The 15,649-nt window shown below is 34.6% G+C and overlaps 2 protein-coding genes across 3 annotated transcripts in view; one reads left to right on the top strand and one right to left on the bottom strand.

The window, feature by feature from the left end:
• DNAH7 (dynein axonemal heavy chain 7) overlaps window positions 1–15,649 on the bottom strand; it is a 108,898-nt gene that overhangs the window by 10,951 nt on the left and 82,298 nt on the right. The window contains exons 47-53 of the mRNA XM_065669959.1: window positions 13,907–14,061; window positions 12,786–12,976; window positions 9,734–9,867; window positions 8,696–9,031; window positions 7,118–7,244; window positions 6,394–6,588; window positions 3,492–3,584 (exon numbers count right to left, since the gene is read on the bottom strand). Coding sequence (XP_065526031.1) covers window positions 3,492–3,584; window positions 6,394–6,588; window positions 7,118–7,244; window positions 8,696–9,031; window positions 9,734–9,867; window positions 12,786–12,976; window positions 13,907–14,061 — 1,231 coding nt within the window. The remainder of the gene's footprint in view (window positions 1–3,491; window positions 3,585–6,393; window positions 6,589–7,117; window positions 7,245–8,695; window positions 9,032–9,733; window positions 9,868–12,785; window positions 12,977–13,906; window positions 14,062–15,649) is intronic.
• LOC136009755 (baculoviral IAP repeat-containing protein 5.1-B-like) lies at window positions 319–8,280 on the top strand. Of its 2 annotated transcripts, none has more exons than XM_065669957.1 (4): window positions 319–470; window positions 1,493–1,602; window positions 1,933–2,047; window positions 7,832–8,280. In XM_065669957.1, the coding sequence occupies exons 1-4, from the start codon at window positions 333–335 to the stop codon at window positions 7,886–7,888; spliced, it is 420 nt and encodes a 139-aa protein (XP_065526029.1). In that variant the 5' UTR covers window positions 319–332; the 3' UTR covers window positions 7,889–8,280. The 2 variants fall into 2 exon arrangements, with proteins under 2 accessions (XP_065526029.1, XP_065526028.1); XM_065669956.1 differs by lacking the exon at window positions 7,832–8,280 and adding an exon at window positions 2,497–2,988.

Here is a 15,649-nt window from a genome sequence, read left to right on the forward strand (position 1 = left end):
GATACTGAGATTTAATATCTGAACACTAAATTCAAGAAATGCTAAAGGTTTCAAACAGCAATGTTAATTCACTTTGGTAATTTTCATACTGCGTTAGCATAGGTGTTTTCAGTTAATAAATATATAATGTAAAGTACACAGAATGTGACGTAAGGGAAAAAGCTACAATAGCATTATTTCTCTTGATAGTCCTGCTCCCAAACTCACCTGTGTTTTTATTTACTTTAAAACTAACCCTGCTTTACAGCTGCATTGTGTCACCAATTAGTATAATGCCTTAAATTTGGGAGCAGCAGGGAGGCTGTAGGCTATACCAGTTACAGGCTTTAAAGATGGAGATGCTCTTGAAAGAATATGGCTCGGCTTCTAAGCTTTTGACTGATTTTAAGGATATGTATGAATATGAGAACCGTTTGAAAACCTTCACAAACTGGCCTTTTAGAGAGAACTGCAAGTGCACTCCAGATAATGTAAGTCTGAAATTGGTTATTTTGGCTATGCCTTATTTTTTTTATATTGTGCATGAATGTAAAGCTTTGCTAAGTATATTCATATCCAAGAAGAGTTGTGAACTTCCGCTAAGCCTGTTCCCTGCTCAGAAATACTGTAGTAATATGACTGGTTTCTGCATATCTAGCTACAGAACTGAATATAAGCTACTGCTCTTGTTTTTACTCGTTTTATGTTCTTATTGCTTAAAAGTTAATTCTTATATTATGTAGTCTTTCTGATTGCAAGTTTTCATTCATAAAAAAGAACCCTACATTAGAAGAAGCAAGCAGACATCCAGCAGGATGAAGTAGCAGAATGATCAATACTTCAAATTCAGAAATTGAAATAACTTAAATTGCAGAAAACTTGATGTTTATGTCCCTGCAACCTTTGGCTTGAGCATTAAAAATAAATAAATAAATAAATAGAAATCCATTTGACTTGTACTTTGGCTCATACATAAAACTTCTAGGCTGGATCTCAGATGAGTCGCACTGCAAGAGTTCCCTGAGAATGTGTGAAGTTTGATAACTGAAACAAATGTACTTTATTTTCAGTTTTCTGACCAGATGTGCTCCCTCTGTGGCCAGTTAAAGATGTAGTGTTCTACGTGCATAACTTACTGATTCTGTATGCCCATGGTCTTGTGCTATTTTTTCTCTAAAAATATTCTCTATAGTCCTGGCTATGGCAGATCTCATGCACTGCTACTGAAATGCATGTGTAGCATGACTACCTGTTTTCTGGTAGAGCAAAATTACTCTGGCAGCCTGCACATGCCGCAGTTGTGCAGAAATCTGTTTGCTACTTGCAGCCTGTTCATTTACTAGTTGCTTATCTGCCTGCTTGCAGCCCTTGCACTTAATATGTACTTTTCACTCTGATCTGTGCTGATAGACATTGTGGGGAAAGGCATTATTTGTGAGCTTTCAGAGTTTACTGATGTGAAGATGAGCCGTGTGTTGGATGAGGCTCTAAACTTCCAAACTGTCACCTACAGATGGCAAAGGCGGGCTTTATCCACTGTCCGGATGAAAATGAACCAGATGTAGTAAAATGTTTCTTTTGCTTGATAGAACTGGAAGGCTGGGAACCAAATGATGACCCATGGTAAGCACAGATGTGACAATGTTCTTGAAGTATTCCTCCAAACTTCTTTGATAACATCCCCTTACTCATTATAAAATTACCAGTTTCCTCTGTAGCAGTTCACGGAACTGAAGCCTATTGAAAGTTTATCTTATCCAGTAACTCTGAAATAGTTTGTCTAGCTGTTATCTGAGATAAAGTTAGATTTATTTCTGTATGTTTTCTGTATGATACTTTTTCTGCTGAGAGATGGCAGAAGTACTGAAGAGAAGTGTGTGCTCAAGTATCTTTATTGTTTGAAATGGGACTTGCATGGGTTTAATATCTTCTTATTCTGTCTTTTCATTGCAGGAAAGAACACATGAAATATTACAACTGTGGCTTTTTATCCCTTGCTAAGCCCTTCGATGACCTGACCATGGAGGAGTACTACATGTTGGAGATGACACGGCTGAGAACCTTCCTTGTAAGTGTTAACCAAATAATCTTAATATAAGCTAGAATGAAAACAAGAACTTTCATCTCTAGTATTTCTTGCATTAGCAAGGAGTGATTGGGTAAGACTAGAACATAACTTACTTTGAAGTAATGATTTAGGTGCATTATTGGCTAAGAAATCTGCACCTGAACACTTCTAGTATACTTTAAAAGTATACTAGACATACCCGAAAGTGGTCACTGAGCCCTACTGGCAAGAGTAGTTGAGAAGTTTCTGAATCAAATGTGACTATGCATATGAAATAGCTGGCAAACTGCATCATTCAGGTAGCAGTATTAACTATAGGCTAAAAGTAGACTTGTAAGCTAGAATTAGTGGGAGATTAGTAGGTTTCTGAGGATCTCATTTTTGAAGGTACCTGAACTACACAGTTAAATTGCTCAACTGAAAGTCTCAATCTTTTGCTTTGTTTTAAGTGCAAAACTGGCAGAAGCATAATAAACGCTTTTGAAGAAGAAGTCGCTGCAACTAGGCAGCGTCTTCTGGATAACTTTGTCTCCAAGCATCAGTATACACCACTGCCACCAGTGCCTCTCCATGCTGAGCAATCTGCCCAACATTCTAAAAGCTCATACCGCCAGTCAAAAAAAACCCAACAGTGAAGTGTAAAGTCTGAAGGTTTCTCTTCCTCATATGGTACAAACAGCCATATTTTTATCTGAATACTACTGTAAAGCTAAATGGTTGTGTGAGGAAGTGTAGTGAATTCCTTTCACAGGCTTTCTGGAATATAAGTCCTAAATGTTTATACTACCTCTTATCTTTCATAGTATGCTTTGTCATTATGGCTAGGTGTAGACTAATAATAGTCCCTTCAACCTGTGTATATATGTTAAGTGTCCAAGCAAATACTTGTATTCCAGCTTTTAGTGGGTTGACTTTTTTGGAATAAAGATTCATAACTCTGAGCACCTTTTGTGACCTGTGCCATGTTCAAGCCTTACAGCTAGGCAGACTAAATCAGAACAGTTCTGCTTTGAAACACCTTCCATAGAACAAAATGGATCACTGTGTCTGCAGTAATCACCACCTTTAAAGCACCTACGTTATCTTCTCAGATCAGGCAAAATTCACCATAATGACATCCATCAACAAAGATGTGTAAGCAAATGCAGTAAGTGTACTGAAAAAGGAAAGTCACAAGGTTTGTAATACAGCCTAAAGGAAGAAGAGCTCTAGGGATTTTGGTTATGAACATGAAACTTAACAAAACCTAAAGGCCTACCTTCTGTTTTAAATATCTTTTTTTAATTACAATTTTAAACTTGCTGATTTTTTTTTTTTAAATCTCATTAATTCCCATTTTCCTTTATGACAGACTGTTGTAGACAACACAATTACAATTCATGGTTATAAATACTTTTAGCTTCCAAGATGGACAGACCTTTTTGAATAAAAGTTTCATACGTACTTTATCAGGCCTCAGGCAGCGAATGACAAGCATCCTTTGGAACTCCCCCAATTTGTCTTGCCACTCTGCAGGAAAATGTTCATTCTGAGGATTCTAAAAACACACATTTCAACATTATTTAAAGCATTTGTGAATTACCTGTAGTGAGGGTAAATTATCTTTTAATATACCACAGTAATACATGATGCATTTTTCTTAATCTACAGAAACGAATGGGGTTGACATTCTTTAAATAAAAACCCAACCCCAAAACCAAAAAGCAAAAGACACAAACTTTAAATATATGTATAGCTAAGAAGCATCTCTTATAGCAGACAAGTTACAGTAATCTCTAAGTGTTTAGAAGATAATAAACCAGATTTTTTCTCTAGGAAGCAGAGAAGGAATGAGGTGGAAGAAACCTGAAAATGCAGTTCACCTCTTTCTGTTAGAACTGAATTATAGTGTCAGTCTTCAGTATTACAACGGTAGCCATATAATCAATGACAATCATTACAGCATTACATGATAACTATTGAGTTAGGTTACATCTGAATGCAGAAAATGAGTGCAGAAAAACAAGAACTGGAAAATTAAGTCAAACAATGCACCAGGGAACTTAGTTTGCAAATGGCCTATGAATAATCCAACCGTTGTTATTGCAGTTACCAGATTAGGAACAGCAGTCATTGTGTGCCATGTTAACTTTTTGTTAGACAGAAGTACATTATGCCTTTCTGGAAACATTTTGTCTGCTTGTGAGCTCCTTGCACTTGCCAAGGAGGGCTGGCCATAGAGGTAGGTAGACAAATGCACACAAACTGCATTCTGAGCAACACTGATTTAGCAAATCAAATCATAATGGAGCTCACATTCTGCTAACGATCTGCAGCATGGCTCCTGCCTTCCCCAGTTTCTAGGCACTTGGTTTCAGACTGGAATCCAGAATACTGCATTATTTTTATGTTAAGATATGGAAAAAAACAGGTACCTCAGGATGACATTTATAATGGTTGCTGAAGATTAACTAAAAATTTGCAAGCTTCATAGAAACCTGAGTGAATTGAGAAACGCTGAGGACTCTACTGAGTATTGCAACTGTGCTGAAAACTCTTAATTTCTCCATGAGAAGGAATGCATCAGTAGCTTCAAGATCAAGTCAGCCAGCTAGCAGAGAAGTGAGTTTTGGTCCCTACTCCAAAATGATATGCAGTATAACTTTAGATGAAATACATGGAATCCTTGAACTGGGGAGTTGAAGTCAGGAATTCCCTACTTTTGGAAGTGACCTGGTCTATAACAATAGAAGAAAAGTGTATTTCAAACTCCTTTGAAAAAGTCCTATTCTGCATAGGGTTGCTGATGACAAAGTGGCTCAAGCAACACTGATTTGTGTGTTCTCTAATGCAAATGGATACATGCATGAAACTGCCAATTTAAAAAGATTCATGTATCACTAACAATGCAGGAAAAAGAGTGGGTTGCACATTACTGCGGATACTGGCAATTAAAAGCAAATAAATGCAACTGTTGAAAAGGAATTTTTCCCAAGACCATTAACTGGCATTTTTGAAAATTACAGTGCATTCACATGACAGTACTAGTAGTAAAGCTAGATAGGTAATGAAAATGTTTTTACTTAACAGGTAAAAGGCATAGTGACTCTCCTATATTAGAACAGTGATAGATAATACTATTCCTAGCACTACAGGTTCAATAACTGAATGTTCTTGGCTTCAGGATTACTATTTATCAGATTGTTTATCAGTTAACTAACTGATGACCTGATTCCACAGGTCTCATTTTATTGAACACCACTTAAATGAAGAAATTTCTAGTTATTTCCGTTTGCCTATGTGAATGACCACATAGCCATTACACACTTTTGAATCTTTACTTCTGAAAGTCAGCACCTTTCATTTACATTGGGCATTGCTTTAAAAAGCTAGAATTCCAAAGGGGACATAGTCATCCTCTCCCTCAGTCTCTTTTTCAAATGCCATAATTTCTTTTTTCATTTTCCAAGCAACTATTTCCCAAAGAACTGAAGTCCTCAAGTTGCTTTATGTTTAAGCCCATATTTAAATAGGCAGGATTTCAAAATCCTTGACATTTACAATGAATAAAATACATGGTGTGTTAAATGGGTGTAAGAAGTCCTGGGTCATTTGACTGAATATTGCTGATAAATTTTCACCATTTAAGTTAACAGTAACAAAAGCGGTTCAATGGACTAGCACAAATGGACAGCATTATCTGAAAATGGAAGTGATTATGGTCAGATATAGTGCAAGTAGGAAATAAGGATAACTTTTTAATCATTTGTCCAGGAAGTATGTGTACAATGAGCATTTTGCCTATCAAGAAGCAGATGGGAGGAGTATAATAAAATAAGGACTTAATACTAAGACTAAAGTGCCCGTATTTAGATTCTAAGGAATCAGTGACGAAGTCAGAGACAAAGTCATTAATGCATACATCAGGTCACTGTGAGAATAAGGAATCACAGGTCTCCTAAACTCCATTCTAATGTCTCTACATGATAGTAATAGGGTTTTTTTACACTTTTTCAGGAAAGCAGCATACTATGTAATAGCAGGAAAAGGTATCTTCAAAGCTTGGTAAACAAATGTATAAACTGACAAGGGAAAATGGTTGCCTTAATTTAGCAAATTAAGTTTCACCTTCCAGCTCCAGGTTTTGTTGCCTTTTTTCCATCCAAATTCAGTTCAAATCCTGACTTGCTATTCAGAAGCCACCTGACAAATTGGCAATGATCTACTACACACTATTTGCTTAAATATTTACATTAATATATGTAAGAACATACCGTGTAAAATGACAGCACTTTCTTTTCCCTGTATAAATATTTTTAGTACGTTAATTGGCTTATGAATGCAAGCAATCAGGAATGTTAACATACCAAACTGTCATATACTGATTTCCATCCATCCTTCAGTCGTGCAAAATCCTTACTAATGTTTGTGAAGCATGGCAAATTTTCTAGTCGACAAATTTCATCCCATGATTTTTGAGGAAGCCAGGAACATGGATTAAAAAAGGGATTCTCCAAACCTATGCCTCCAGTCAACAGAAAGTGCCACTCATTCTCATTAATCTACAATAAAAAACAATATTCTCAGGACTAAATAAATAAAATCTAACGGTTTTAGTATCTTATGAAAGAAATAAATACATTTATCTGAATTCTTGCATTAGTTGAAACAGCTTCTATACAACCACTAAAAGCTTATATATGGTTAAAATACATGTGCTTCATTATGAATTTTAAAAGTCCAGGTAAGAAACATTTTGTAAAGAATTCCTAGAAATTAATAGAATTCAGTTGGCAGAGTGCATGATTTTGAGGAATTCTATACAAAAATAAACACATTTAGCACCTTCAGTGAGAAAGAGGAGTTTCTCAAATCAATGGTTACAATTCATTTTGATATTCCCTTAGAACTCAGAATTACATTACAGTAAAATTTTACAAAATGTTTTCTGTAAGGACAACATAGGCTGGGCTTTAATTTAAACAATGTTTAGAAAAACTGTTATCATCTAGCACAAAATTCAGGCTTAAGTGATCTAGTTATTTATAAACTTATTTTTCTGTTTTTTTACTACAAATTATTTTTAATTACCAATTTTTCATATTTCATGAGATTCACAGTTAGACAAAAAGAGAAGAGTAGCTTGTCCTTTTCAAAGATGGAGCGACAGATATTGACGTAGAGTGAGTAAGTAAAATGATCCTTGAGAGTCTTCAACCTGTAGGTGTCAGAAAAAGAACAACCTTCCATTAATACCACTCTAAAGACTCTGCAGCTCTGGAAACCTACTACAAATCATTGCATTTTCTTTGTTCTAATATATTCTCTGGTCAGTTACTCCCAATCAATCACTAAATGCATGTACTATTTTGTGAGTAAATAACATAAAAAAAAAAAAAATGAAGTGCAATTACATCTTAGTAACACGTGATTTTCAGAGGAAGTGAGAGGTCCCTTTTGGGACAGGCAGAAAAGAGCAGCAATTTAAAAACTCAATATGAATACCAGGGGCAAAACCAAAACAGTCCATCTTTAAAGGTTATCCAAAATAAGTACTATATTACAAATATATTTACACTTCTGTGATTTATTATAAATATTTTTCTTTAAATACAAAACAAGGAGGCCATCTATTGTTTTATAAAGGTTTGAGTTCCTAGTCTAAAAAAGGAAAAGCCCATTTAGTTGGTTAGAAATGCAATATCTGAATTTTCACAAGTATTTCAAATACTTCTCTCAAGGTAGCAACAAAGATGTGAAACTTTGCTTTTTTTTTGTACTATGGCTGTTTTTTCAACTACATAGGTCACCAGTCCCTTGACAGGGAGCAACCGAGGGGGTATTCCTGCAGTTCAAAGATAGTTATCATTCAGAAACCTAAGTGTGATCAATCATAATTGAAAAGAGGAAGACTTTTGATAGAAGATCAAGACTGATGAAGAGACAAATAGCTAAGTAACAGAAGCAATGCTCTGTGATTCGAAGATCAAATAAAGCCACTAGAGTTTAGTAACTGATGTGATAGAACACTGAAAAACTTTCTTTAAGCAATCTCTGTGTAGACAATTCACTTCAAGGATATATTTTGAACATTCCTAATGTAATTATAATAGTGAGGTTCATCACATGTAAAATAAATTCAGATCATTAAAAATTGCAATTTCTCCTGTTCTCACAAACAATCTGGAAGACGGAGGGACACCTTCTTATAAAAAAATAAATAATGAAACAACTAAATAAAAATTGGTTGGGTTGATAATTAGTGCCTTGCACACTCTACAGCCAAAACCCCAACCACAAGACTTCATTCTCTCTCACCAGTGGTGTGAAAAAGTTTCTTATCTGTTTCTTGAAGACATACAAAGTCACTAGATGAAATATTAAATCAAAGCAAGTGGGCCATTTTTATCTGATACTTTGTAATTTCACACACGGCTTGAGGTAGCAATTACTAAATAGAAGTAGTGGAATACATTACACTTGTAATATATTTTACTGTTTTGTTCCTATGAATAAATCATTTTCCCTGAAAATATCTGACATAGGTATGTACAAAATATATTTCAAAATGCAGTGCTTGAGACAATACACTTTGAGGAAATGACAGTAACTTTTCTGGAGTAACTAGAGATACATCACTAACTACAAATGGTGAATTATCACTCTTACCTTGTTGGTAAATCTTCTGATTGCTCTGAATTATCTATAGACATGATGAAAAGATTAATAAACCACGTGAGTGAATACTGGTACATTGGCTCAATGTTGGCTAGATCAGCAATAGAAAAAAACAAGACTGTCGAATAAACAGCAATAGGACAATAGCCCATACGGGCAGCATCAATCTTCTTTTCTGTCTCTTCAGCTACAGCTTGCTTTTCAGAAATCTCATTAGCCAGAACTTTTGAAGAAGATAATATCTGGATAGCAGTTTCATCCTCCAAAATATTTCCTTCTGAGGCTGAAAGAACTTCTAAAATCTTGTCTTCTATTTCTTTCAGCTGCCTAAAATAATATATGAGATTTTTTACATACCAAAATTACAGCTGTTTTCTGTTAGTTTCTATAAAATAAAACAATGTGTAAATTCTATTCTTGGTATGAAACTCACATTAAAAACATTTTTTCTTATTAAACATTACCGTAAATATGTTAAAAGTATATCCACTTAGGCTAAAAAAGTATGGCTAAAGGAGGAAATGACAAACAGCTTTGAATACTGCACATTTCATGCTTTGACCCATGGGGAAACATGCCCTTTGCCATATAAAATCAGTGCAAATCTAGCACACAGTGAAAAGTTTTTTAAAAGGCAACCTTTAATAACGAAGATTTGTGAGTATGACAAATCATGCGCCAACATCATTGAAGGGATGCATAAAACCAGAGGACAGGATCAAGAGTTACATTTTGCAATGACACAACAATTAAGTTCTTTAATGTTTTTCAGTAATCCCACAAATAGGAAACCATATCAGAAGAAAGAAGGCACAGCCAGTAGGAATATAAATAAGAGTATGCATCCAAATCCACCTAAAAAACCCAAACAGAAGCCTAAGTTTGGGCTCTCAAAAATAGCAGTCTTGAATTTCCTGTTAAATCAAACAATAACAACAAAAAAAGGGTCTCTCAAATACATTTCCCATGACTGTAGTTCCTTAAACAGAAATCTGCTTCTGTCTCTAACAAGGGAAGTTATCTTGATACCTTTTATTCTCAGCCCCTCGAACAATGAGAGCTTGTTTTTCTTCTTCAAGATCTGGCCTTTCTTTTGCAACTACAATTCCAAGAAGCTGATCTTGCATTCCTTCCGAAGTTATCATGAAGTTCAATAATGTTACCTGTTCAAAGAAATATTTTTGAGAGATAGAACAGTTATGGCCAGATACAATTTAAAATGCTTCTTTGTTTACAAGATGAGGTTTATATAATGTCATGTATTATGCTCAACCAAACTTTGAGAGTAAATGGATTGCAGCTGAGGGTTTAAGATTATGTGTTAGAAAGCTAACTTCAGGACTAACCCAGAAAGTTAACCAGAAGAGCGATGTGAAAAGAATTTACAGAACTTCATTCTGTTCCTGAAAATTACACTGAATATTTGAATATCAGTTCAAGAACGATCTACCCATTTCATGCCTGTCTATATCAAGCAGCCTTCACAGGGAAAGAAACAAAATATTTCTATGAATGGAAGATTCAGTTTAATGGACAGATTTTGTAAGTAAATGTGATTATCATTTGTTTTCCAAAATTATTCCATCTGAACATCCCAGTGCAAATGGGATGCTGGCACAGTATATTGCAAAAATATAAAGACCAGGTAGACCACATTTTCTGGTGTTCAGAAACATTTCCCCCATGAAATTTTTGCTGTTTTCATAGAGGAAGTGGTAACATACATGCTGGGGTTGTACTTCAAACTATTATTGTCTCTGCCACATGTTTTCTCTCTATTGGCCTTGTTCACATACAATTTGTGGTGGTGTTATTACAGGGTTATTTGTATCCTAGAATTAGGATAGCAACATGTTTTCTTTTTCTCATGAGAAAATAAGTGACCGGAAAAAATCATTATTGTTTAAAATAATTCCCATCCTATGACATATTTATAATGGATCCAGAAAAACCCACATAATCTTGCTGAAGAAGTCGCAAAACCATACAGTATTTACATGAGAAAGGGATGGAATATATTGCCAGCAGAAGGGTAGAAAACAGTTTGATGCATGTAGTCCAAAACCAAGAAAATAATCTACTTATCAGTCATCAAGATTGATGATAGTATTGGTTTTAATTCATTGAGTAGGTAATAGTAACTACAGATTCTCTACGCTTTTTTGGGGGATACAGATACCATTGACTTATATTTACAAAAAACATTCATCTTGAGCATAATGATCAGTTACAATATGGGATATCCGTGAAGTTAACTTTTCTTGATCTGCTTCTGCCACTAATATCTGAAAGCTGTCCAAATATTGAGGCTTGTTTCACGAGTTGTTTGTGAAGTTAGGAGGGTACTGTTTTAACTTTCTTAAAATACACCACTAATAGTTTTTTGTTACAGCCTCAACTGAAAAAAACAATTTAGGAGTGCAGATAGCACATCACACCATTCTTTCACACAGGAATTTTGCGAGGAGGTTCAGATCTCTATGACATTAAGAATCAGTAAGATCTTCACAAACAGCATGGCCTATTTCTTCCACACCTAATTTAACAATTTTAGTAATTGGAAATACAAGAGGGACCTGTTTCAAAACTTCAAGAGTTTTCTATAACCTCAATTTCTCTTCTTCAAAGTAAAAGGCTAGCTACAATGTTATGAGTTATCTTTTAATCACAGCTGCCACGCTCTAAAGGGTTGGCTGGCTCAGCCATCAGAACCTCTGATGTCCAAGCACAAACTACATTCTACATTTCTCCTTGGTCCCTGAGGGACAGGCTGGTGTTTCGTATAGATGTGAATAAGTCACCTTTCCCTCAGCAGTCCTGAAAATTATCTGACTTTTTTTAGTGGTTTTTACTGCATTTAATTAATAGTTCTAGAAGCAGGAAAAAGCTACTCCAAATGGCTAATAACTGCAAATACATATATGTTCAGGTACTTGTAAATCCATGACCTATGTCTCTTTGCAGGCTTCACTATGTAAGTCATATTAGAATTCAGTAGCCTTTTTCTGTGAGATATGAAAGCCGTATCAATAACCCTTTTCCATGGACTCATTTCATTACCTAGCTCCTGAATAAACCTCATGGCAAATTCACCAGTCGATGCTGAAATTGGCTTCAGACCAAGCTATTGAGATACTACTTTTCTGTCTCCTGCTCCCTGTATGTGAGCCACCGTAAGTCAGATAGCTCAGCAGTGTGTGGTGTAGCTGGGAGTATACTCAACCACAGCATGAAGGAACTGCTCCTTATTAGAGCAATTAACAGCTGATGTCTGGCTGCATGCTGCATGGAACCCAACTAGACAAGATTCATATAGCTTTAAAACATGTATGTACGTTTTTTTTCTGCATCAGTACTTCTTCATTGTCAAAACAGCTTAAATGTCGTAACAGTTTAAAAAGTTTGATTTCAAGGATTTGGGTTAAAGCATAATCTATGTTTAACCAAACTGTAAATTTGCAATACTTTTCTATAAACAGTTCTTCATAAATAATAATAATAAATGAAAGGGGGAATACATCTCCCAAGCAACTTCAAAAAGACTCGAACACCAATTTTTCAAAGCAGGAAACAACCTTTTTTTCTCCTAAGACAGAAAAATAAAGAGTACCTATAGTTATATAAATCTGTAAATATATTTTCTATCTGATATAAACAAGGCACAATTCCAGGAATTCCTCAGACTCCTGTCCCTAATCATACTACAGATAAAAACCACAAATATGCAGGCCTAATGCCGAGTTTGAATGTGAGCTGACTATTCTATTAAACTCTTGAAAATATATTTATAATAAAAGATTACTAAATAGCATCAGGAGATACAGACTGGGAACAGCAATAAAATTACTCAATTAAAGAAATGACAGTATGAAAGAATGACAGCATTGCAAGGTGAAGTATTAGATATGAGAAATGTCAACACTTCTAAGATGACACCAGTCTTCAAGCAGTGTAAAATAAAAAAAGGCAATGTTGGCAGGGAAGGGGGAAAAAAAAATTGCCAAAAATCCTTCCCTGGCTTTAGCCAAGGAGTCGTTTTAAAATTGAAACAGAGTCGCACATTCATTTACAAAATTCTCACCTTAACAGATGTTTCAGGAAGATAATGTGGATTTCTCAGCTTAGTTGTAATATAAAAGCGGAATTCAGGAGCATACTCGATAATGGCATCTCCAAGGCAAATGCATATACTCCCTGACTGCTTAAATGTCTGTTTCAGCAAAAGCGGCTCTAGGATAGGATCAAGTTCTTCCCCAACATTCTCCAGTAGCACTTCAGAATAACACAAGAATTAGTAGAACATTCTTGGCATTTATATTACTGATTGACTGTTCTTTACAATACGTATGTATAAGGTGTATTTACAGTGTGCAAACAATAAAAATATCAGTCGATATCTAGAGATAAGGTTAAGTTTCTTCCAATATTCAGCTGACTAAAAAATGAATTACAGAAATGTACTTTTAATTTCTTTTTCTAATATCATATCAACTTGCAAGAAAAAAAAAAGGAACTAAAATGCTATCACTATTACTGCTGCAAATGGCTTAGAAGAGCATTTTAGGTCTGTCATTCTTAAAAAAGGAAATAACAACAAACTAAACACCACATGCCACAGAAATATTTGGGGGTTACTATTTATGCTTTGATTTTCACTGTAAAAATATGAGGCTGTCAAAATCGAGAAAGAAGGAATGGAGCATAAACATTTTCTTCATTTGTATGTGAAGAAATTTTCAGTCAGCCACTGAAAAATTGCTGGAGTTATAACTGTGTTTCTTTCATTAATTTATTCCTATTTGAGGGTAATAAGACTAATTGCAACAACGGTACTACAGAGAATACAAAAATCGTTAATGATCGCAACTTAGCAATCCAGTATTTATAGTCTTGAAGAGCCAAATAAAACTAATGTTACTCTTTAGAAATAAAATTATTGTAACATGAAAACAAAGAAATTACAAATCTCATAAGGCAATTAAAAGATACAAATTAAACTGAGTATTATATTGTGCTAAGAAGTATCTTATAACCTGAGGTGAGGACTGCAATTACTTTAGTACTAATTTGACTCAAAATGAGAAAAAAAATATTCTCTTTTCCTTAATTATGAGAACATTCGATACTCACCAGTTTCATTTCTTAGCTAATTGTGCCCCCTCCAGGTTCTTCTGGAATTTACACTTCCATTAATCAACTTACCCGGACTGCCAAACTGAATGCAGTTTTCCAGGGTTGTAACAAATTCAGAGTCGCTGAGTTTGATTATATGCAAATTATTGGCTTTTTCCATGTTCTTTATCCATTTATTTGCTTGACCCTGAGGATCTATCATCAGAGGCCATCTTCTTGCATTACTTAAGAGAAAAATAAAAACTTTCAAAATTGAAATACAAGCTTTTCAGTACCTTAAAGTACTTCATAAGGTATTTATTCCTTTTTGTCATTAAAACAAAAGTATGTCACTATGAGATCATAGTAGGCACATACCCAGTTATAATCCTTAATGAATTTAAGAGCAGACAGATTGAAGTTCTTTGTTCAAAAAACCCCACAATTTTCCTGTCAAAAAAGTACTTAGAACGACTTCTTACTTCCTAGAAAGTCTAATCACATTTAATTTTATAACACTTTCAAAATAAAAATAGCATGCTTAGTTCTGAAATTCTGAACAGTTTTAATACAGTCATATACATAAGTGAGCATTTTTCAAGTGAAAATGAATGGAAATTTCCACTAAAGAACCGTTTTAGAGCTAGTGTAAAGGAAAACGTGTAAGCAGATTCAAAGACCTTTTAATCCCTAATCTTTAAGCAGATATGGACACAAAGAGCTTCTTCTTGTCAGACTTAGTAACTACTTCACAGGTATTTTTATAGCTCTCTACCACATGTAGTTACATTACCAAGACATCTAAAACTAGTAAAACATTTTAATGGCCAATTGCAATTACAACAATGACCACCTAAATTAGAAACCATCTAAACAGGCAGAAGTGAGAATTCCAAAATAAATGTAGTCCTAAGAAACTGGATCAAGAGGCCCAGTCAGATCCCATTTCATTAGGAGATACAATATAGTGTACTACTGGAAGGTAAAAAGTGGTAATAGCTTTTTTTTCCAAATTAAAAAAATCTTTCAGACTACTTCTACAGCCTCTACCATTATTACAAGTTACCTTACACAGAGTGATGATAGTAAATTATTTAATATATTTTTAAAAATTGAACTTCTCTCTCTTGAAAAAATCTGATTCACAAATAAAACTTGTCATGTAAACATGTCTGCTCCATATTCTTAGTTTCCTTAAAAATTCTAAGATTAAATGTATTGCAGTTAAGTAAAACACAATCTCGGGTTTTGTCTGATCTTCATTTATACCTTTTTCTTAGAAAGAGTGATGTTTAATGAAAGGTTTCCATAAATTGTCAAAAGAAAGTAATAAGTCTTGAATTAGAAAAAGGTACAGAGGAAATAATTGCAGATACAGTGAAAGTTCTAAAAGACAGTGCTCAGACAAGTTTAGTTCAATGCAATCGAAGTTCTTGCAGGCTTATTATTAGTTTCAAAGTTGCTGGCAGGCAAAACTGTGTACACATTATACACCTTGATCCTCTTTAAGAGAACAATTTTAAAATAGGTAAAGCACAGTTTAAGACAGAAAAATCCTTGATGTTCTCTATTACAATCTCTGTTCCATAAACTTATTAAGGACCAAGCATAGTTGTAAGGCCTATTTATACATGTGTAAATACTACAGTACACAATAACGTGCATGTAACACTTATTCTGAGGGTTCAGCTGTAACTCAGGCACAGTTCTGTGGGGCACAGCTGTGTGACTAGATTATCGTTACTGAATTTTTCATTTTAAGCTCTGAGAGACCAGATAAGCAAAACTATGCAAGATAGAAAAAGTGAAAACAAAGCTGAAAGGGAAGTTGGT

Source organism: Lathamus discolor, chromosome 3 (genome assembly GCF_037157495.1).
Source record: "Lathamus discolor isolate bLatDis1 chromosome 3, bLatDis1.hap1, whole genome shotgun sequence".
NCBI classification, from domain to species: Eukaryota; Metazoa; Chordata; class Aves; order Psittaciformes; family Psittacidae; genus Lathamus; species Lathamus discolor.